This window comes from Podarcis erhardii, assembly GCF_964252035.2.
Source record: "Podarcis erhardii genome assembly, chromosome: 17".
NCBI lineage: Eukaryota > Metazoa > Chordata > Lepidosauria > Squamata > Lacertidae > Podarcis > Podarcis erhardii.
Genome location: NC_138515.1, coordinates 4,160,642 through 4,180,511, shown reverse-complemented (window position 1 = coordinate 4,180,511; position 19,870 = coordinate 4,160,642). Strand labels below are relative to the sequence as shown.

General features: G+C 45.9%; 1 protein-coding gene, 1 long non-coding RNA gene and 1 pseudogene across 3 annotated transcripts in view; all 3 read right to left on the bottom strand.

Moving 5' to 3' along the window:
- FAM120C (family with sequence similarity 120 member C) overlaps positions 1-19,870 on the bottom strand; it is a 33,088-nt gene that overhangs the window by 12,024 nt on the left and 1,194 nt on the right. Inside the window, exons 2-11 of the mRNA XM_081845909.1 lie at positions 10,308-10,554; positions 8,291-8,373; positions 6,374-6,502; positions 5,896-5,998; positions 4,717-4,802; positions 3,315-3,631; positions 2,744-3,029; positions 2,448-2,619; positions 1,810-2,059; positions 1,282-1,396 (exon numbers count right to left, since the gene is read on the bottom strand). Coding sequence (XP_081702035.1) covers positions 1,282-1,396; positions 1,810-2,059; positions 2,448-2,619; positions 2,744-3,029; positions 3,315-3,631; positions 4,717-4,802; positions 5,896-5,998; positions 6,374-6,502; positions 8,291-8,373; positions 10,308-10,554 — 1,788 coding nt within the window. The remainder of the gene's footprint in view (positions 1-1,281; positions 1,397-1,809; positions 2,060-2,447; positions 2,620-2,743; positions 3,030-3,314; positions 3,632-4,716; positions 4,803-5,895; positions 5,999-6,373; positions 6,503-8,290; positions 8,374-10,307; positions 10,555-19,870) is intronic.
- On the bottom strand, positions 10,565-13,571 carry LOC309332749. The gene is made up of 3 exons (XR_014152324.1): positions 11,434-13,571; positions 11,274-11,399; positions 10,565-10,916 (listed from the first exon to the last, which is right to left on the bottom strand). It is a non-coding gene; the product is annotated as an uncharacterized lncRNA (long non-coding RNA).
- Positions 13,643-15,980, bottom strand: LOC309332679 (methylosome protein WDR77 pseudogene; annotated as a pseudogene). The gene has a single exon. The product of its transcript is annotated as a methylosome protein WDR77 pseudogene (transcript).

The window sequence follows — 19,870 nt, the reverse complement described above, 5'->3', positions numbered from 1 at the left end:
GTAGCGCTAGCAGACGTTATTTCAGTTTGCCATAGTTCCAACCAGAAGTCCCTGCTTCAGACAACTTTTAAAGATCACAGTGGCCCTCCTGTTACACCTCTAAACACTATGCCACGGATTTCTTTCACTACTGCTCTACATCAAATTCCTCTGCTTAAAGGTCTATGCAATCCAATGTCATACATGCAGAATGTCTTTATGTACATCACAAGTTTTAGGTCTTGTTGTCATAAGCAACAGGAAGTGGTAGTAAACCCATTTGTGGATGGCCCCTCTGTAACCGGGGCTCTCATGATGGAATGTTCATGCACAGAAAAGGTTCCCTGTACACAGAAAACTAGAATACCAGTAAGAAAGCCAAGATATTAGACTAGACCCCTCCCTCAACCACCACCAAAAGCCTGCATGCTCATTCTCTATGTACAAGGAATATATGATCTCTCACCTGCAGTCTGGAGCAGAACAGCCCAAACATAGGTGAATTCCAGTCTAACAAACCTTGTCAGCAGAAGCCCCGTGCAAGGACTTCCACTTGCACAATGGGGTTTCCCCCCACCCCCTGCATGAGTCCCAAAACTGACTTGTGAGGGAGGCATCAAGAGAACATCCAAAACACCTTGCAAGGAGGAAAGAGGGAGGGAGAAGGGCTGCAATACTTGCGCAGACAGAATGTTTTGTCCTAGCACAATACTGAATTCCACCCATTGTATCATCTGCCATCAGAGACAAGACAGGAGTCTGAAATTTCAGGTTTTGCAAAATGAGAAGTTTTGGGTTAGCAGGAACAGCAGCAGTATGAGAGGAGATGGGATGGAATGGGGTGGGATGGGTGAGTGAATGGCAGCAAGGAAGCATTGACAAGGGGAGTGCATCTGCAAAAAATGCATGATTTGCAGGAAGGTTTTGCCTCTCATGGACAAGAAAGGTTCCCCTTCCTTAGCCCACGAGCTCTAATCCACTGAGCTGCCTTCCAGATTCCCTGCAACAGAGATGGGGAATCAATGCCCTCCAAATGCAATTTGACTATTAACTCTCATAGTCAGGGGTTATGGGAACTGTAGTCCAGCAGCATCTGAGAGGGTTCCTAGATTAAGGTTACCAGATTTTTTTCAATGAATCCGGGGACACTTTTCAACTTCAATGGGTTTTGTATGGGGACTGATTTGTAAATCTGGGGACTGTCCCCGGGAAACAGGGACGTCTGGTAACCTTATCCTAGATTCCCCACTCCTGCCCTAAGGGTATAAAGATTGCAAAAATCAAATCCAAACTCAACCTTACCTTCAGTTCTTGAAGCTGATCTGGCTCATATAGCTGAGCAGACACAGCCTGGGCCAGGAAGGCGTCCAACTCATGTCTATGCAGGATCCGACCCCCAGGCCATTGTATCATGTATCTTAAAAAAAATTAAAAATATGACATAATTTATAAATCAAAAAAGTTACCCCACCACATACTGGGGAGGAAAGGAGACACAAGGGACACTGCCCAGCTTCTTTTTCTATTTAACTTTATTGCAGGAGAAGGTTACAAGCATTTTAACAGGAACTCAACATTAATAGCTAGCTAGATAGGTATTTTCTTGTATTTGTAATAGCTTGTATTTTCTTGGAAACTCAAAATGAGTAAATAAAATGTACTTTCAGTTACTAGAATAGGTTTTAAGCCTCAAGTCAGGAGACGATGTAACTGGCACTCCACCAGAGCCACAATTCTTCCAAATCCTGCTGTGCCATTCCACCCATCCTGTCTCAGGAGCCCTCTTTCCTGAGCATTCCCACCTATCAAACCCAGACCTGCCCCACTCACCGTAGCACACAGCACATAAGCAGCAGATGTGTGGGGACATTGGCGGGATTGAGCATGCCGGGGGTGTCAGATTTCATACAGGCCAAGAAGGCTCTCATGCGTCGGTTCTTGTCCTCCACTGCTTTGCCCAGCCACAGCTTCTTGAGGTTGGGACATGTCCACTCTCGAAAAGCAAGGGCCGATACCAATTCTGGAGTCTGTGGGGATTTCCCCTTGTACGCCGACCATTCCTTGACGATAACAGGAGGAGCTATGGAGGAAAGAACAGGGCCCATCTGACTGCGAGGATAAAACACTTGCACACTGTTCCTGTAAGGAGATACAGAATACACTTCCCCAAGCTCACATGATCAGGAGAAACACCATTTGGACCCAGCCCACCTGGAGGACAGATACAGGAAACCAGGATGCTGCCTATCAGTGACGACCGAACCTATTCAGCAGGCATGTACCGCAAGTCAAGGCCAACCTGTACCGCAGTTCAACACAGTGGGCAATAAAAAAAAAGCCCCTTGCTGCCAATGAATCTCCATATTCCAAAAAGTGCCCAGGATACCTCTGGGAGGCCCACCTTCCACTTTCACAAACACAACACTGGAACAGTAAAGCAACCACAGGCTGAAGAAGGGATCACCTACTTTTCACAGGGATACGCTTGCGCACAGCCAGCCGTTCCATCCGTCTCTGGGTCTCAGCCACACTGAAGAGGACACCATAGATATGTTGCCGCGCAGCCCGGAAAAGGACAGCTGCTGGCGGCAGCTCGGTGTTGCACTCGTCTTCAATGCACACTGGGATCTTGATTTCACCCTGGAAATGGAGGGTTGGAAACTGAGGGTCCAGGACTGCTGGCTCTCAGCCCCTGTGCTGCCCTCCAGGCCACCCCACAGAGATCCAGTTAAAATAACTCAAAAGATCCACTGCCCCACCTCACCTTTGTTAGGACATGGTAGATGAATGGGTACATAAGCCCTCGCCGGTGCCGGTGCTCAGCCACCCGAAGCACCTCGGGGGCAACAGTGGGCAGGGGCGGGGTGGTGATGTCCATGTGGTTGCGAGTCGCCATGGAGAGCAGCGAAGGAATGTGAGCCTCAGGCCCACTCAGGCTCCTCTCCGAGTTGCCAGTTCCCCCAGGTGGCTGCCCCCAGCCCTGAGTCATCCTCTTCTCAGCCCCAGGATCCTCCCAGCCAGACTTGCGAGGCCCGGATTCAGAGACGTGGCTGCAGCAGTGAGAGGAAAGGGATACGTCAGCAGTCTCACACCCTGTAGCAAGCAGCAAAGCCAGGACCTGGCCCTTCTATCCAGCTTCTTCCCCCACCGCACCACACCATGAGATCAAAACTGAGGAATCCTCCTGGTTCCACCATCCCTGCTCAATGCTACACACTTTCCCAGACCCATGAACGGCAGTCATGGGCCCCTCCAATCCACCTTCTTCCATACATCCATAGCTGCCACCCCAGTCTGTCCTGCAGATCTCAAAATGCCGCTAGGTCCCCACTCACTTGGAGCTGGTTCCGTTGTGCTCTTCTCCATCAGAAGAGGAGGAGGGCGAAGACCCAGGCCCAGACGATGGGGAGGGCTTGGAACTCAGGTGGTGGTTGGGGAACTTGGCGGGGCAGTTATCATATGAAACAGGCCAGTTGTTGAAGTGTCCGCCCTTCAGAGCAGGGTCCTCGTGGAAAGGGGCTGCATCCACCAGGCCATGTGGAGAGAAGAGAAAACTGGAGCCAGGGCCGGGAAGGAAAGACGAAGAGGTGGCAACACCGCCATGAGTGGAAGGCGGATGGTACTGCATCTTTGGCCCCATCTGAGGTGCAAACTGGAGATGGAAGCAAAGGGGGGGAAAGAGTTGACAGATTGTTATTGGAGCTACCTGAGCAAACCTGGAGAAGGGCCACAGCTTAGCAGCAGAGAACATGCTTTGCAGGCAGGTCTCTAATCCCCAGCATCTGCAGTAAAAAATGGGCTCAAAGAACAAGTGATGAGAGAGAGCTCTGCATGAAACCCTGGACAGTGGCTGGCAGTCAGAAATAGATGGAGCCGTAGCCTGATTCAGTATAAGGCACTTTTATGTGTTTCTGCATGGGAGGGCGGGTTCAAGGCACTGAAATTTCTCCCTTGGGAGATATGGTCCAATCCTCTTTCTGCGATCATGTACTGTCTACATCTATAGCTCAAGCAACTATAAAAATTAGTAACATGACTTTTATTTTTTTAAAGGCTGAGATGCCTATGATGATAACATGCGTCAGATGCCACACTCCATTATGGTATCACAGACTCACGGAATGTGCACAGCCCTGGCTTGGCAGAAGATGCAATGCAACAGATTTTAAAGGGGGCAGTGGTAACAGGAGGGGATCGTTCTCATGGTACAGTTTTATAGCTCTCCTTGAAACGGAACCAAATGCTTGCAAGAGCACCTGCATATGAATGAATTGCAGGTGTAGAGCTACCCTTTGCAAACACAGAATTTGGCCTTGGTCAGCAGATTTATACTTTATGAAGAATGAGACAGACTGTGGTAAAATTCCAGATTGTACTACTTCAGTCTGAGTGCAGGAGAGAGAGGGAGTCATGTTTTTGAATGCTGTAAACTAGAGGAATATGTTTATCACAAGCCTCTTTTTTATGTGCTAGTCTGTTATACGTATGTGGCTTTTTGCATAAGAGAGCATTTTTAAAAATGACACACGAATACCCCTTGCTGCCTGAAGTAGCACAATCCAGAATTTTACTACCGCACCCTCCACTGAAATACAAATAAGCTTGTTGTAGGCTCCCCTCAATAACCCAATGAGCAATAAGGAGGCACAGCCACTGACCTGTCTATCTTGAACACAGTAATGAACAAAATTGTCAAGAAAAGCTGAACATCTGCCTAAAGCAAGTCTGGGGACTTACCACAGCCTTCCCAGAAGGGAGCGGTACCATTGGATTGCGGTTCATAGGTGCTGCCCCTCCAAAGTGGTTGGGCCCAAAAGCTGGAACTGAAACACAGAATTGTCACCTTGTTAAAATACAGGAATCTCCATTTTCCCAGCACACCCCTGCCAGGACCACTAAAAAGACTGAGTGTGGATACCTGCCAATGTACAAGTTGGTTAAACTAGGATGTGGTTGATGAACATTTCAAAAAGCAGGTGTGAGCAGGGGGAGTCATATTTTTGTGTTATGAAGGAAAGTCATTTATGTCTTTCCCAAGCTGGTGACTCTGACTTTGTACCTTTGGCCAACCTTATGGTACTCTGCCATGCTGGAACCCCTGCACATGGCAGCATGGTTTAGGAAAGTAGCTCTCAAAGATCTGTGTAAATCTCCTGAGAAGAGGGTGGTCTTCAATACAGAATGAGGACACATACTTTGGTCCAGAAATCCTGGAAGAATTTTGTCTGAAAAGTCACTCCAGACCAAAAAAAAAAGAAAGTAGGGGGTGCCAGTTCTCTTGTCCAGCAAAAGGTAAATAGTAGACTGCAGTTCACTGGCAAACCATTGTTCAATTTTCAACAGATTCCATATTTCCTCTGATTATAGAGATTCTTGCAAAAGATGCTGGACTAGGGGAATTTAAAGTCCATCAAGGCACCTATATCCTTAAACAAGTAGGCATATTCAGAGGCACTTAACCCAGATTAGCTATGCCTCGTTAAGAGATCCTGAGAATGCACTCTTGCTATGCAACTTTAACACACAACTGTGGACAATGAGGAATGGCTGTAACAGTAGTTTTGTATGAGGGCAGAATGTGTGAATGGCTCAATGAGATTACCAGCCCCTGGCCTGGAAAGGTGCTCCAGTGCCTTTAGCAGACCGTGACACAGAGAAGTTCAAAAGGTGGAGTTTCTGGCTCCCTGTAATGGCCACTGGAAAAGCCACTCCAAACTTCTTCCAGCCATGTGGCTAATGAAAGGCACCCAAGCCCTCTTTGGGCCAGGAGGTGGCAACTCTAGAGAAAAGTGCAGACTTGATCTCTCCCAGCGGAGGGCGCCATAGGGTATCAGGCAGGGCCTCACCTTCTTGGACAGCGGGAGAAAACACGGCTGAGAGAGAGGTGAGGTTGACCAGCGCCGCCTGGATACTCACGAACATACGGGGACTGGCCCACTGGGGTAGGCGGTGCCTTCGTGGCCACGGAATAGTATTCTACAGCCTTCTTGAAACGCTCAATTTTATCTTCGGTCCTGGACTGGGGAGGAACCAGACGAAAAGAAAGTGACAGGGGCGGGGACAGGAGTGCAGCCAATTGCAAGTCGCAATGGCATTCGGTGTGAAAATCCTACTGCCTGCTCAAGCCGACCAGCACAGAGGGCTTTAATGTTATGCGATCTGCTACTGTTATGGGCTTGGAGGCACAGGCCACTATGAACCAACCAGCTGCTGTGGACTGTGGAAGCGCTGAAATGGGAACCCAGGATGTAACCCTCATTTTAGCAGTCCCCATAAATAAGCCTCTTTTCCTTCTGTGGATCCCTTTATCCCAAACCTCTCCACTGCCTGCAACTTTCACAGCAGCCGCGAGGATAGGTGGAAATTTAGCCCTGCACCACAGGCTCTGTCTCACCTGGGAGTGCTTGAAGACATCTCTCCCTATCACATCCAAGTTGGAGGGATTTTTGATGGAGCTGACATACTCGGACACAGCCTTGATGACTACATCACAGGGTGGCAGGACCAGTTGATGGGCGCGCACCTAGAACCAGCACACAAAGCACTTAAAATCCCTGGAAAAGGCAAACAGCAGCAAGGCAACATCTCTGTGCTCTACAGACCTGGTAAGCAACAACTTCTACCAGAGGGCTATTTTGGGGACAGTCCCCACACCCACCAGGTGGATGAACAGAAGTCCTACTGCCGCAGACCCTTTCTACATGTCTCTTTCTTCTCTGGACTTGCAATGGGGTGCCGTAGGAAAATACATGGCTTGTACCTTTCAGGGACCAAATTTGGCCCTGGGGCCTCCCAGCTGCTGATCCCTAGTGCAGAAGCATGGTGCTCCCAGATCCTGAAATGGCTCCACCCTATTATGCACCTCTTGCTAGTGACAGAAGCTCACCTGGTTCAACTGCCTTATCCTAAAGCAGGATCCTCTGCGCATCACTGACTTTGACACCAGAGTTTAAGGGCAGATTCACATAACAATCATGTTTGCTGGGGATACAGCATATTGTTTGGCATTTGCTATAGTAAAGGAATATGAAGGAAGACTGCTGGAATCTCTAAACATGAAGGGATATGAAGTGAGCAGATACCAGGGAAGCTGCAAATCGGCTACGGCTCCCTGCCACTGCATGTCTGAAGTCATATTATCTCCTCTTCATACATTTTTGTGTTTGCCAAGTTACTTGGGAGGTACTCATTTTCTCAAACCATCAGGGGAGACCCTTCTCTGGGTGCGCTCCCGTCACTTTAAGGGGCATGGCCTTCTCAGGAATGGCACCCTCCTTATCCCCTTTCACTTCCCAAGACCTTTCTGTTTAGCTAGTCCTTTGAGCAAGCATCACTAATGTACTTGGTTTTATCTTGGCTGTTGTATCGATTTAAGATGTTCTAATTCCAATGTAGGTTTTGTATGGCATTATTATAACTGTTTCCTAAGCCCCCTTGAGAACCCTTGTGGGGCTAGTAGACATACCTTTTCACACAAATAAAGATACTTACAACACAAATCAAACACTGGCATACACCTGACAAATACGACTGCCTAGGGCATAAAGCATGTACTGATCTTAGCTCCTTTACAGCAGCCAGCACGGCACATGACACTGGCAGAGAACAGGAGAGTAACCCATGCCAGAGGTTCATCATGAATTTCCTCTTCTTGTTGTGTGGCTATATCCATGAAAAGTCCACCAGCTATATGAAGCTGTGGCAGTAGTTTAAAAACAAAAAACTAAACAAACAAAAATGTGATGCTGAAAAAATGCACCCTGACCCCCCAAGAGTCGTGCTGTGACTCCTTTTTCTAGACCTAGCCTAACCCCATTATATCTCTATACAGAAGTTGCTGAACTACAAATTCCATCATGTCTAACCATTGGCTATGCTGTGCCTGATGGGAGTTGGAGTCCAACATCAGGAGAACTACCAGCCCCCATATGCTCCACTCCTCTTCCAGAGCTAGGGACAGAAATCTTAGTTTTTATTAGCCTTGGTCCAAACTGCATTTCTCCCACTTGTCTGAAGGACAAATGTCGTACGGAGTTCAAGTAGAGCTATCCTCAGCATCACCACTCTAAACATCAGAGCCACCCTTTCCCAGAACTGTTTTCAAAAGCACTGCCTCTCCCACCGCTCCTCAGAAACAATCATGTCTCCCAAGAGTTGTGGACAAAAGATTTTGGAGTGCTAGTTCCCATCCACCTCACAAGTCACCACTGCACCAGTTCATTCCCCAAAGGGCAATCCATTTGCAGCCCTTTCAGTCCAGGGTTTCCCGCCTTGCTGCCCTCAAGACAGGACAAGGGGATGCTGGCACTACCTTGAGTGAAGCTAGTGGGTGGTCTGGTCCAAGAAGGCTCCAATGGAAGGCAGCCAAATCTTCATCTGGAAGGATGTGGTTCCCTGGGAGCAAAAAAGAGGATAATAACTGAACAGCTGCGAACAAACAAGAGGATTCAAACCCTCTCCCCCGCCCCATCCAATTTATTTCTCTGCCTTTCCAATAGGTAAAACACAGGTATGCAGAAACAGGTCTCACTGGACTGAACCTGCTAGTGTTAAGGTTTAAGCACATTAAGTATAAAGGTAAAAGTAATGGGACCCGACATTTAAGTCCAGTCGCGAACGACTCTGGGGTTGCACGGAAACGCCGTTCACCTTCCCACCAGAGTGGTACCTATTTATCTACTTGCACTGCATGCTTTCGAACTGCTAGGTTGGCAGGAGCTGGGACCGAACAACAGGAGCTCACCCCGTTGCAGGGCCTCAAACCGCCAACCTTCCAATCGGCAAGCCCAAGCGGCACTGTGGTTTAAACGACAGTGCCACCCACGTTCCATACATTAAGTATAGTGTAATGTTAAAGACTCTCCTGCACACAACACACACATATCCACATTCTAGTACAGAAGTTATAAACATTTGCATGAAGCTACTTAATTTGCACATATTCCTCCAGCTGAAACAAAGCACAAATTGAATCCAAGCCCAACCAAGGTGGCGGAAGTTCCTAAGGAGAGTATGTCTGGAGTTATCAATACCTCATTCTGAGAGGAGCAACTTGAATTCTCTGTCCACATTCAATTTCTCTCTGTGGAAGCTTCTTATGCCAGCAACGACCCAGAAACTGCAAGCATATTTGGCTTCCATCCACATTCTAGACTTCTGTTCAGCTGGACTCATAGGGATTGTTCTTATGGCCTTGACCAAGGCGTCTCCTAAAGTTTTCTGAGGTCATAGGTATGGTGGATCACTTACAGAACCACTTTCCAGATGCTCCCAGCCTCACTCAAAGCCTTTTCCCTGAGGAAATATTAAGCACTCATGTCCTGAACAGAATTTAAGTTCTCTCTCATCTTCACTGCACGTTCCTCTTCTTTCTCATATTGAAAAGACACACATTGGCATGGGGCTGTAGCCCAGAGGTAATGCCATCCCAGTTAAAAATATCTTATCCAGGAGAGCTGCTGCCAGTCAGAGCAGACAATACTAGGCAGGATGATCTAACTCTGCACGGATCAGATATAGCAGAAGGCAGCTTCACATGTTCAGACAACCTTCCAGTTTCTTTCTAGTTCCTACCAATACTAGTGCAGTGTAGTGATTTAGCGTGTTGCACTAGGACCCCACTCAGCCATGAATGGTGACCTTGGGCCAGTCAGTCTCTTAGCCTAACCTACCTCACAGGGTTGTGGTGAAGATAATTAAGGGTGGCGGTGAAGAACCATGTGTCCCACCTTGAACTCCTTGGAGGAAAGGTGAGATATAAATATAATAATTAGATAAATAAATACACAGCAGCCCTTCGCCAGTATCTGGACACATCCTAACCCTCTTTTTCTTTCCCCCAGATCAGACACTCCCAGCTTGAGTAGCACCAAATACTGAAGTTGGGGGGAAGTTGGGAGTGTGAAAATGAATTTAGCACCTGTGATCTGACAGCCCTTCCTGGGTCTCTCATTAGCTTGAGAGATACCACACATTCCATGTGTAAAATTAAGCCGGATCTTGGGACACCCTGGGAATGCTATAGTTAGGCAGAGAAAAGACTGTGTGTGAAACAATTCACTAACACAATTTTCTGAGTACTTGTACCCCTCATTTTAAAGTCAAGGCACTGAAATATATGCTGCTGAACTGTGCCACTGCCTACTCCTGCTGATTTAATGTTTCACTCTTTTTACAGCCTTCACAACAACTGTGGGAGGTGAGTTAGGCCAAGGGAGAGCATCTTGCTCATGGCTGCCTAGTGAGCTTTTTGCCCAAGCAGGGAATTGGACCCAATCCTCTGAAACCTTCACTCACTTCACCACTCAGCCAATCCAGTTTCAACATACCGAGCAAGGCAGCGAAGATGGGAAAGCTGCTTAGCTTGAGGCCCAGCTGCTTGGCCACTTCTTGCATCAGGAACTGGTTGGTGGTGAGGTTCTTGCCATTCCAGCTCAGTTTGAGGGCATGGGAGCTATAATAGGAAGGTATGTTGCAGAGAGCATACTCAGAGTCATGGGCAATGAGCCCATGGAAACCATTCTCCCGGAAGAAGGATACCACTTCCTGATGATGATCCTCCAGGCTCTGGAACACCTGCAGAAAAGAAGGGACGAGGCTGAGTAAAAAGGCACACTGCAGCAAAGCTCTTTCGTGCTTTCTGTTAAGCCCACCCAGTACAGAATTCACTTCAGGGCAATTCCTCCACAGACTCCATCTGCTTATATATGCAGGAAAGCGGTTCACCTCCCTTTGGAAGCTGAAAGGTATGGCATGTGAATATCAAAAATGTCATCAGAACAAGGTGTCTAGACATCATGTATTTCAGTTTCATGCTGTTCTGCAAACTCTGGTTAAAGTCAACCGTGGTCTGTGATAAATTCAGGGGAAATAGAACACTAAAGAGGAAGGAGGAGAATAAGATGGGGAAAGGGAGTGGGGAGGAAGGAGGTTCCTATCTCTTAACCATGATTAAAGGTAAAGGGAACCCTGACCATTAGGTTCAGTTGTGACCGACTCTGGGGTTGCGGCGCTCATCTCGCTTTATTGGCTGAGGGAGCCGGCGTACAGCTTCCGGGTCATGTGGCCAGCATGACTAAGCTGCTTCTGGCGAACCAGAGCAGCACACAGAAACGCCGTTTACCTTCCCGCTGGAGTGGTACCTATTTATCTACTTGCAGTTTGACATGCTTTCAAACTGCTAGGTTGGCAGAAGCTGGGACCAGACAACGGGAGCTCACCCCGTCGCGAGGATTCGAACCGGCGACCTTCTGATTGGCAAGTCCTAGGCTCTGTGGTTTAACCCACAGCGCCACCCGCATCCCATGATTAGGAGGTTGTAAAATATTACATGTACACTAGATTTAGGTGTTGAAAATTTTCAAGAGACATCCCACACTACAGGTTTTATCTCCTATCAAGTGGGTCAACAGCCTTCCTTCCTTTCTTCCCAAGAAAAAGACATATAAATTACACCTTCCTTGTTTCTCAAGAAAAAGACATGATAAACATGAGAGATCACAACTATGCTGCTTTCAGGTGCCATCAGGCATCTATGAATTTCTGAGTTTTTCTATTCCCTTCCCCCTTTGGTAATGAGGTGGTGAGGATGGTTACCTGTTTCTCACTTGAAAAGTACACAGGTCTGAAGGAGAAAGCTGGAAGACTGATGTTCTTTGTCACTTCCCTTTTCAGCTCTATGTGCTTCTCAGGACTCACAGTCCCAGATCTGACTTTTACCTAGACCCCTTGGGAAAGTGTAGTGTGTGCACTTCTATCGTTCAGTCCTAGTGGTGTGAGGGTGGAGAAGAGAAGTTATCGGAGGGCATGGCACCCACAGCACTCACTCCAAATGTGCCCAGAGGCCCAAAATGGTTGGCACCCGTAACCTATACAGTTAATGGTTTACTGCGATTCCCTACATATTTCTCAAGAGGGGACAGAGGCTGGAAAGCTATTTTAGTGTGAGAAAGAAACCAAGCAAAACAAACTGGAAGAAAGACAGAAACTCTTAAAAACCAAAGGTGATTAATGGCAAAGCAGCGAGAACACGGCTGTTTATAAAGTTTCAAATCAGGATTTTAAAAAACAATATAAAGGCAGATCCTGGGATTTTTTTGACAACCCTATTATCCAACTATTGAACATTTAAGGGATTGGGTCCTGTCACAGTAATCTTAAGGCTTTATTCCTCTGCCCCAACCCAAAAATAAATAATTTTTTTGACATTTAATGGGAAGCAAGACGTTACTCTTGCTATAAATGGCGGCCACTAGCATTTCCTTAGTGATCGTTGGTCCTTTAGCTGAAATCTTTAGCCCTTTCAGAAGAACATTTTGCAAACCCCTAAGGCTTAAAGATCCTGTCCCTGAAAAACATGAAAAAGGGCCTCCTGAATACGATGAAGAATTTGCTAGGGAGGGTTAATGGATAAAATGATGGAATTCGTTCCTACAAGACACGGTGATGGTTCACTAGCTCAATTAGCTTGTATAAACTATTTTTTGTCAAATTCATGGAGAATATGACCATCCATACTCACATCCATGATAAATACCTTTGATATTCAGAGGCATAAAACCTACTGAATACCAGGAGCAAGCCATCACCTGTGTGTTCCCAAAGACTAGGCTGGTTGCTAGACTACATAGACATCAGGCTGATTCAGCAAAGTTGGCTGCCTTCTCCCACCTGCAATTTTGGAAATTTAACTTCATTGGATCAGAAATCGAAGTGTGTCTCTGCTTCTCCTGCCGCCTCTCAAACATCTGTCAATTATTATTTTTATTTGTGTCCTTTCCTGTTTTCTGCATTGAATGATTACATGCCCACCCACCCAGTAAATACAGAATGCTGGTATTGCTGCTGATTGTTTTACTTCATCCAAGAGCTTAAATCATACTCTGTCCTTCCTTTCTTATAGGTTCATTGCCCTGAGAAACACTTAAGAGCCATAGCAATCACCACAAAAATAGCAAGACAAGTACCAACATACTGATATACAATTTATCTGTATGTTACCAACACCTAGCATCATCACAATCTGTCCCCACACAAGCCAACAATAAGACACAATAATTTCAGGACAGTGTTAGAACTTCACCAGGCGCCAGGTGTGTTTTGCGACTGGAGCAAGTCCAATTGTGACCACGTGGAGATCTCTGAGCACCAAGTTGGCGACTGACATCTCCATCTGGCTGCCCCTCCAACTTTCTTAAGCAGGTAAGCAGAAGAGCGTATTTATTGCATTTATACCCCACCTTTTCCTCCAAGGAGTCCATGGTTCACCCCCTTCCTCAGTTAATTCCTACAATGACCCTATGAGGTAGGTTAAGAGGCCGTGACTGGCCCATGGTCACCCAGTGAGCTTCAAGACTGAGTGGAGATTTGAACCCTGATCTCCCAGTCCTGGTCTGAGACTCTAACCACTACACCACCCTGGCTTCCTAGAGTATTTCTGCCATGGGGCACCTATATAAATTAGGAAGGTAAATAAATATGGGGGAAATCAAATGTCCCTTAGAGAAGGATCTGAAATATTTTCCTTGAAGCTTGAATTTGTTTTATTCTGGATTCTTTTATTTGCTGTTTTAACGTCTTGTAAACTGCTATGATATTTTTTTCTTTAAAATATAAAACAGTATAGAAATGAAACAAATAATCATAACAAACTTCATTTAAAAAAAAAAATGAAAAGGGATTTATTTCAAAAACTGCCTTCCCTTTTGCGTGCGATCATCTCTATCCATTTCATGTCACAATCGTCCTGGAGTAGTGCTTGCTGCTGACATCAAATAAGCAGTTTGTCTTCCTTTGCTCCAGAAAATCATGGAAGACAAGGGGATGCCTCCCAGCAGTTCTCCCATTACAAAACCATGATGTGTGACATCAGCATGCGCACCTTACATCTTCTACTCCACAATGGGACATGGGTGTGAATACATTAAACAAAACAAAATGTACAACAGATGAGCCTTCCTGCTTGGATACTGGCTGTAGACGCACAACAACAGTTGGGATTTCACATAACAACTACATAGATTTGCAAACACCAATGTTGTCAGTTTCTAATTCTGAGGGGGGGGGGGTAATGGCTTCCTATCAGCTTATCTTCTTTGCTCTACATAATGTAACCTGAGAGCTGGGAGCAAGTAGTTCCGCAGGCTTCAAGAGCTGTAGAGCGGTGTGATACCCACCCCATCCCAATCTTGCACACAATTCTCTGCAGCTCAGTTCAAAACCAAAGTTCTACAAGAATGCTTTGTTGTCCCCTCTTCCAAGGACACAACCTAAAAACTAAGCCTTAGTTCAAACTCTCCACTGATGGGGCTCATGAGTTCAATCTCACCCACTGCTTGGCTATACATATAGCATGCTTTCATGTCTATATCTACATAACTTTATCCCAGATGAGATTCCGTATCACAATACACTGCATCCTCAAGATGGGACAATTTAGACCACATTTGGCAGGATTACCTCACAGTCTCTCAAAGTCATAATTAAAACTCCAATGCAAGGCTGCCCCCAAAATAGCCTAGAAATTCCTGCAAGGTTGTATTAATTTCCCATTCAAAAAAGGGCTACACACACACTTCTCTACAACTTTGGAGGTTCTAAAAAAATAGAACTAAAACAAAATGAACCCAATTATCTATGATTTTGTACTGCGCTGTCACCATCAATCAGACTTCTGATGCTCAAAGAATCTCATTGGCTGAAACAGTGGCTGAAATGAGCTAGTGCTCACCTAACATGAAATTGCTACAGGACTTTTCTTCATCGCTGCAAAGGCCATATTCATCCCCAGGACTTGACCAAAACAAAAACAAAAAAACCGAAAGCAAAAAAGATGCTATTCCAGGGAGAATGACCCCAAATGGAACACACAGATCTATGAAGTTATGTTGTTTTTTCCAGAAGGATGGTTATTCTGCGTTGGGACTGTATGATGTAGAACCTGGTGGTCCCATCCAACCGTCGTCAGTGAGACTTTGTTTAATGGTGACCACGATAAGCCTTTCACAAAGTCTCGATGGGACCGGTTTCTAAAAACTTCTGAGAAGCTTGAGTCAAGAACAACTACTGAGCAGTCTTCACTGATGGAAGCCAACAGGGGTGAGATATGTGCAGAAAAAGCAAATCCGTTGACACTTCGGGAGTGCACAGGTGAGCTTAGGGCAGAGTCTGTGTTCTTTGTGTCCACAAGGACAACAGTCCCACTTTCGTCACCCAATACAAAAGTGTCCGTTCGGTGTGGATGCCACACCAGGGAGGTAGGGAGGTTACTAAAGGCACTGCAGGCAATCCGAGTTGCTGGTTTTGGTGATCTGGTATCCCAGAGTAAAATCCTGCCATCCTCTGCACAGGACAGGAACACGGTGTCTTTTCCAGGACAGGAGGCCACACATGTCACTGGACTGGAATGAGCTCTATAGGTGTTGAGTACTGTTTGTTGAGGGATGTCCCAGATCTTCACACTGAAGTCTTTGCTGCCGCTGACGGCCTGTGTGTTGTTGGCAAGGACACTCACTGTTGTCACAATGTCATCGTGCTCGTACTTACAGAATTTGTTCACGATCAGAGTTTCATTCTCATCTAGTTCCCAAAGTTCCACGGCACCTGAATCCGAAGCTACCAAGATGCCTTTATCAGCAACCCATTTCAGATCTGCTATTCCTGCTTCAGTCTGAACTCCCGCAGAGCAAAAGCCTTCATTAGGAGCTTTAGATGGGTCCTTGAACACCCAAATAGAACCCACCCAGCAACGTCCACTCAAACTGGAAGCTCCCAGGAGCAAAGAACCATCTGCCCGGTAGTGGGCCCCATCCACGTGCCGCTCCATGCAGGCGGGCGCGTTGGCCGGGATGCTCCACTCGGACCCGGCTTCTTCGTCGGCCGGCTGAGCCGGAGCCGCCTTAGCCGGAGCCGCCTTCGCTCCCTCCATGGCCGCAGAGACGCACGCGGACAAACTTGGAGCACAACCCACGTGCTCCCAGGACACCCCGTTCCGCCCCCCGCCCCGACAGGTCTCGGCGCCGCTGCTCATAACAAACTTCATTTAAAAAAAGATGCATAGACATTGCGTTGTGGCAACCATAACCTTGGTTTAAGGTGCCATTTGGTGATTAGCTGATATACATGAGTTTCTAACACTGTTTCAGGACCAACCATCCACACTTCGAAAAGACTATACTCCTAAGGTAACACACTCACAAATTTACATTCCAAAAATGAACAACAAAAGAATTTGAAAAGTTATTTCTTGTAACTAAAATCTTCGTTTAAGAGATTAAAGCCACAATCATGATAGACAGCACAGAACATGGCCTCTGCTCCAGTACACAGCCCCGTAGTTTTTTCTTTTAAGGAAGGGGGGGGGGAGCAAATTCCTAGATCTCTCCCTCCCTCTCTCTCTTTTTTACAGGAAGAGAACCTTAAAAACATGAAGGGCTATTTATGCTAAATGCCTACAAGTGACATGGTATCTCAGTATAGAATCCAGCAGAAAGTTGCCATACTTCACTGTGTATGAATCCCCATCCTTCCACATCTCTCTCTTGCTTTATATCCACACACTTACTGCTTCCAACCATTTTAAGAGCCTCACTCCCTGCTCTCCCATGACACACAGGATTGAAAACAAAATGGTTTCGTGCAACAGAGCAAAATTTAGACACACAGGCTTCAAATCATAATGGACTTGAAGCACTGATTCTGAACTGCGAGAGACTGGGATTTCTTTAGCGCAAAACCCAAGACCTCTTAGCAAAAATGAACAGGGAGAATGGAATGGAATGCTCAGCGGCAAACTATTAAGAACTTTTGCTCTGATTTGAGGCTTCGGTTCCCTTCAATCCATCCAGCCCACAATATACAGAAATACACAGGTCAGCATCCAAAGAACTGCTCCTATACCAGCCCAGGCTTGGGCATGCCCAGTGGGGTTCCATTCCTCTTTTCTCTGCCCTGACACAATGGAACAGCCAACCAACCTGGATTATTATAATCTGCATTTGAAATCTCCCTCAGTTTTCAAAACTGCCCTGTGGTATGGGAACTAACATTTTGAGAAGCCCACGTTCAAAGCTTCTTTGGATATATGGGACCTAATGTGGAATTGTTTGGATCCTGCCCACTGCAGAGATAACTGTACAAGACCAAAACCTAGTTGGGTTCAACTGTTTCCCACCCCTGAACAACATACAATCTAGATTTAAAGTACGTTTTATGTCTCACTTATTTCAAATGGAATGATTTAAGGGCAGATTCAATTCTCTCTCTGAAATCAACAGGGCTTTATTAAAAGAGTGTGCCCAAGATTGTAAAACTGCTTTTCCAAATGCACTCAAAGTGGTGCTGAGAACACACTTTTTAAAAATGGGTTGATCATTTATTAAATGAGGCTGTATTTAAAGCTCATCTGTTTCAGGTCAGCTGTTTCCAAAGCTTATTCAGCTTCAGCTGATCTCCAAGCCTTTGCTTGCCAGTTTACCTTTGGCCTCAGGAGGTTACATGCAGCTATTTGAGGGAATATAGCTGAATTCCAGTATTCTCCATCTACAGCCAGACACGTTGCTCCAAGCACGCCATACAAACAGTCTTGTTGGATCATACCAAAGGCCCATCTAGTCTGCATCCTATTTTCACACTGGCCAAGGAGTTGCTTGTGCTTCTTGTAAGTGTCTTTAATGTGTGTCTTTAAAAAGGCCAGCAAACCCATCAGGTTCTACACAGGAGATGAGCAGCTTGTTCATCACTGAACGCTGTGACCAATTTCATATCTCACACATGAATGACAGCAATTGCGCTGCATTTTTAAACGACCCTAGAAGATAACCAAGTTCCAGTTCACCATGGGCATACTGCAGTTATTCTAGAATTCTCAAATGGCTATCCTCAAATGTGAAGAACTTGTTGATCAACATTTGGAAAACCCTGGTAACAGGGACCTAGAAATCACAAGGATTGGATATACAACTTTGGGCTTGCCTTTACTTGCTTTACACACAGCTTTGAAAGGTGTGTGTGAGAGAAAAGAGAGACAGACAGACAGACAGACAGAGGGAGGAAGGGACTAACTAATGCAGGCTTCCTCAACCTCGGCCCTCCAGATGTTTTTGGCCTACAACTCCCATGATCCCTAGCTAGCAGGACCAGTGGTCAGGGATGATGGGAATTGTAGTCTCAAAAACATCTGGAGGGCCGAGTTTGAGGAAGCCTGAACTAATGTCCATCTTTTACATTCTAAAATTGCTTGCAGACATTAGCAATCAGTAATCATGACACCAACCCTGTAAGGTTGGTCAGCATATGGGAGGGACCATGTGGGAGGCTGAGAGAACAGTGGCTTGCCTGAGACCACATAGCAGGTTTGTGGCCGAAGTGAGATTTGAACATGGAACTTCCTGGCCTCACGCTAACAGCCACTATGTGACACCAGCTGACATGGAACAAGCTCACATACCCACTTTTCCCACTGCTGCTGCTCAATTCTATTCCCACCGCTCGGTTTTTCTCGCACACATCTGCCTACAGAGACCTTTTTGATTGTCATTTCCACCAGCCCCCTAACCCTGTAAGGATCATGCAAAATGCTGTGCAACGTCCAGGCAGGGCAACTCAGAGACTTCTCTTGGTCAATTTCAGATTTGAATTCCAGTTGCCAGAACCAAAGACTACAAGAAGCACTGCATCATACCATGCTGTAAGGGGATTCACCAATTCTTGTTCTTCCGGAGTGTGTCTGTGTTACCTACTATGGGGGGGGGGCTGGCGGGGGCTACCCTATATTGCCTTACATCACTTCATCTAAAGTACTTCTGCCATTTGCCCACTGTTAGGTATGGGGAGCAAACAATCACCCTTCACAGGGCGAAATGATTCAAATATATTTTGATCTGGATTAGCAGTATAATGCTTCAGACTAGAGCACTTCTGTGTGAGCATGAGGGTGTGGGTTCTAATCCTGTTGAATGTCATTTTCTTGTATAAAGCATAGTATGCACCTTGCTCTTATACCAGAAGCCTACAGAAGCAACTGCACATCCAACTGTGTCCTAGATACTAACTTTAGGTGTTGGTCCAGTCCACATTTTTCTAGGAAATTTTAGTTTTCCTAGCAAAAGTAAACAATATAGAGTTCATACAGCCATAGAAAACTCAACCCATAACACTTTGCTAATTTCAATCCTACAATTGTCCAGGCTTGGCTTAAATAGGTGACGCAAACACTCTTGCTATTATTTCTTATTGCACAGATGGTTACACTGCGAAGATCTGCCCAGAATTAGTCATGTTATTCTTTCAGCCAAAGAAAAATCTAACGCCAAAAACCTTGGGTTCAAAAATATTAATGAATCAATTAAAGAGAGATTACAAAAATTTAAGTACTTAAAAATAGAATAAAGAAGGAGAAGGGACAGAATGTAACAGGCTTGAAAAATGGATGGGTAGTGTGAAAAGACACAGTACAGATTTGGTTAATAAGCTGCCAGTCACTTGTGTTAAGGAAGAATTGTAGCCTGTGGTAACTTTGTAAAAACTGTGCCTGTGGTAAGGAAGAATCACTTCCAGTTGACCAAGCAGTGGAGGTTTTATAACTAGGTAGAAAACTGATTGTTTCAGGCTGCCAATATGTCATAAATCAGGGGTGAGGAAAACTGTGGCTCTCCAGATGTCACTTGCTGGTGCTAATGGGAGATGAAAGCCATTAATATCTAGAAGGCCACATGTTCTCCACCCCTGCCCAGTGAAAACAGATGCACTTGGATGGACAACATAGTAGACGTTTTCCAGAGTTAGAAACCTCCGCAGATTTTATTTTATTTTTTTGCAAGGCCAGGCTATATGTCAAGAAGGATGCTCCACTGCTTGATGTTTGGCTCTCAGGTGAACTACAACTCACACATTG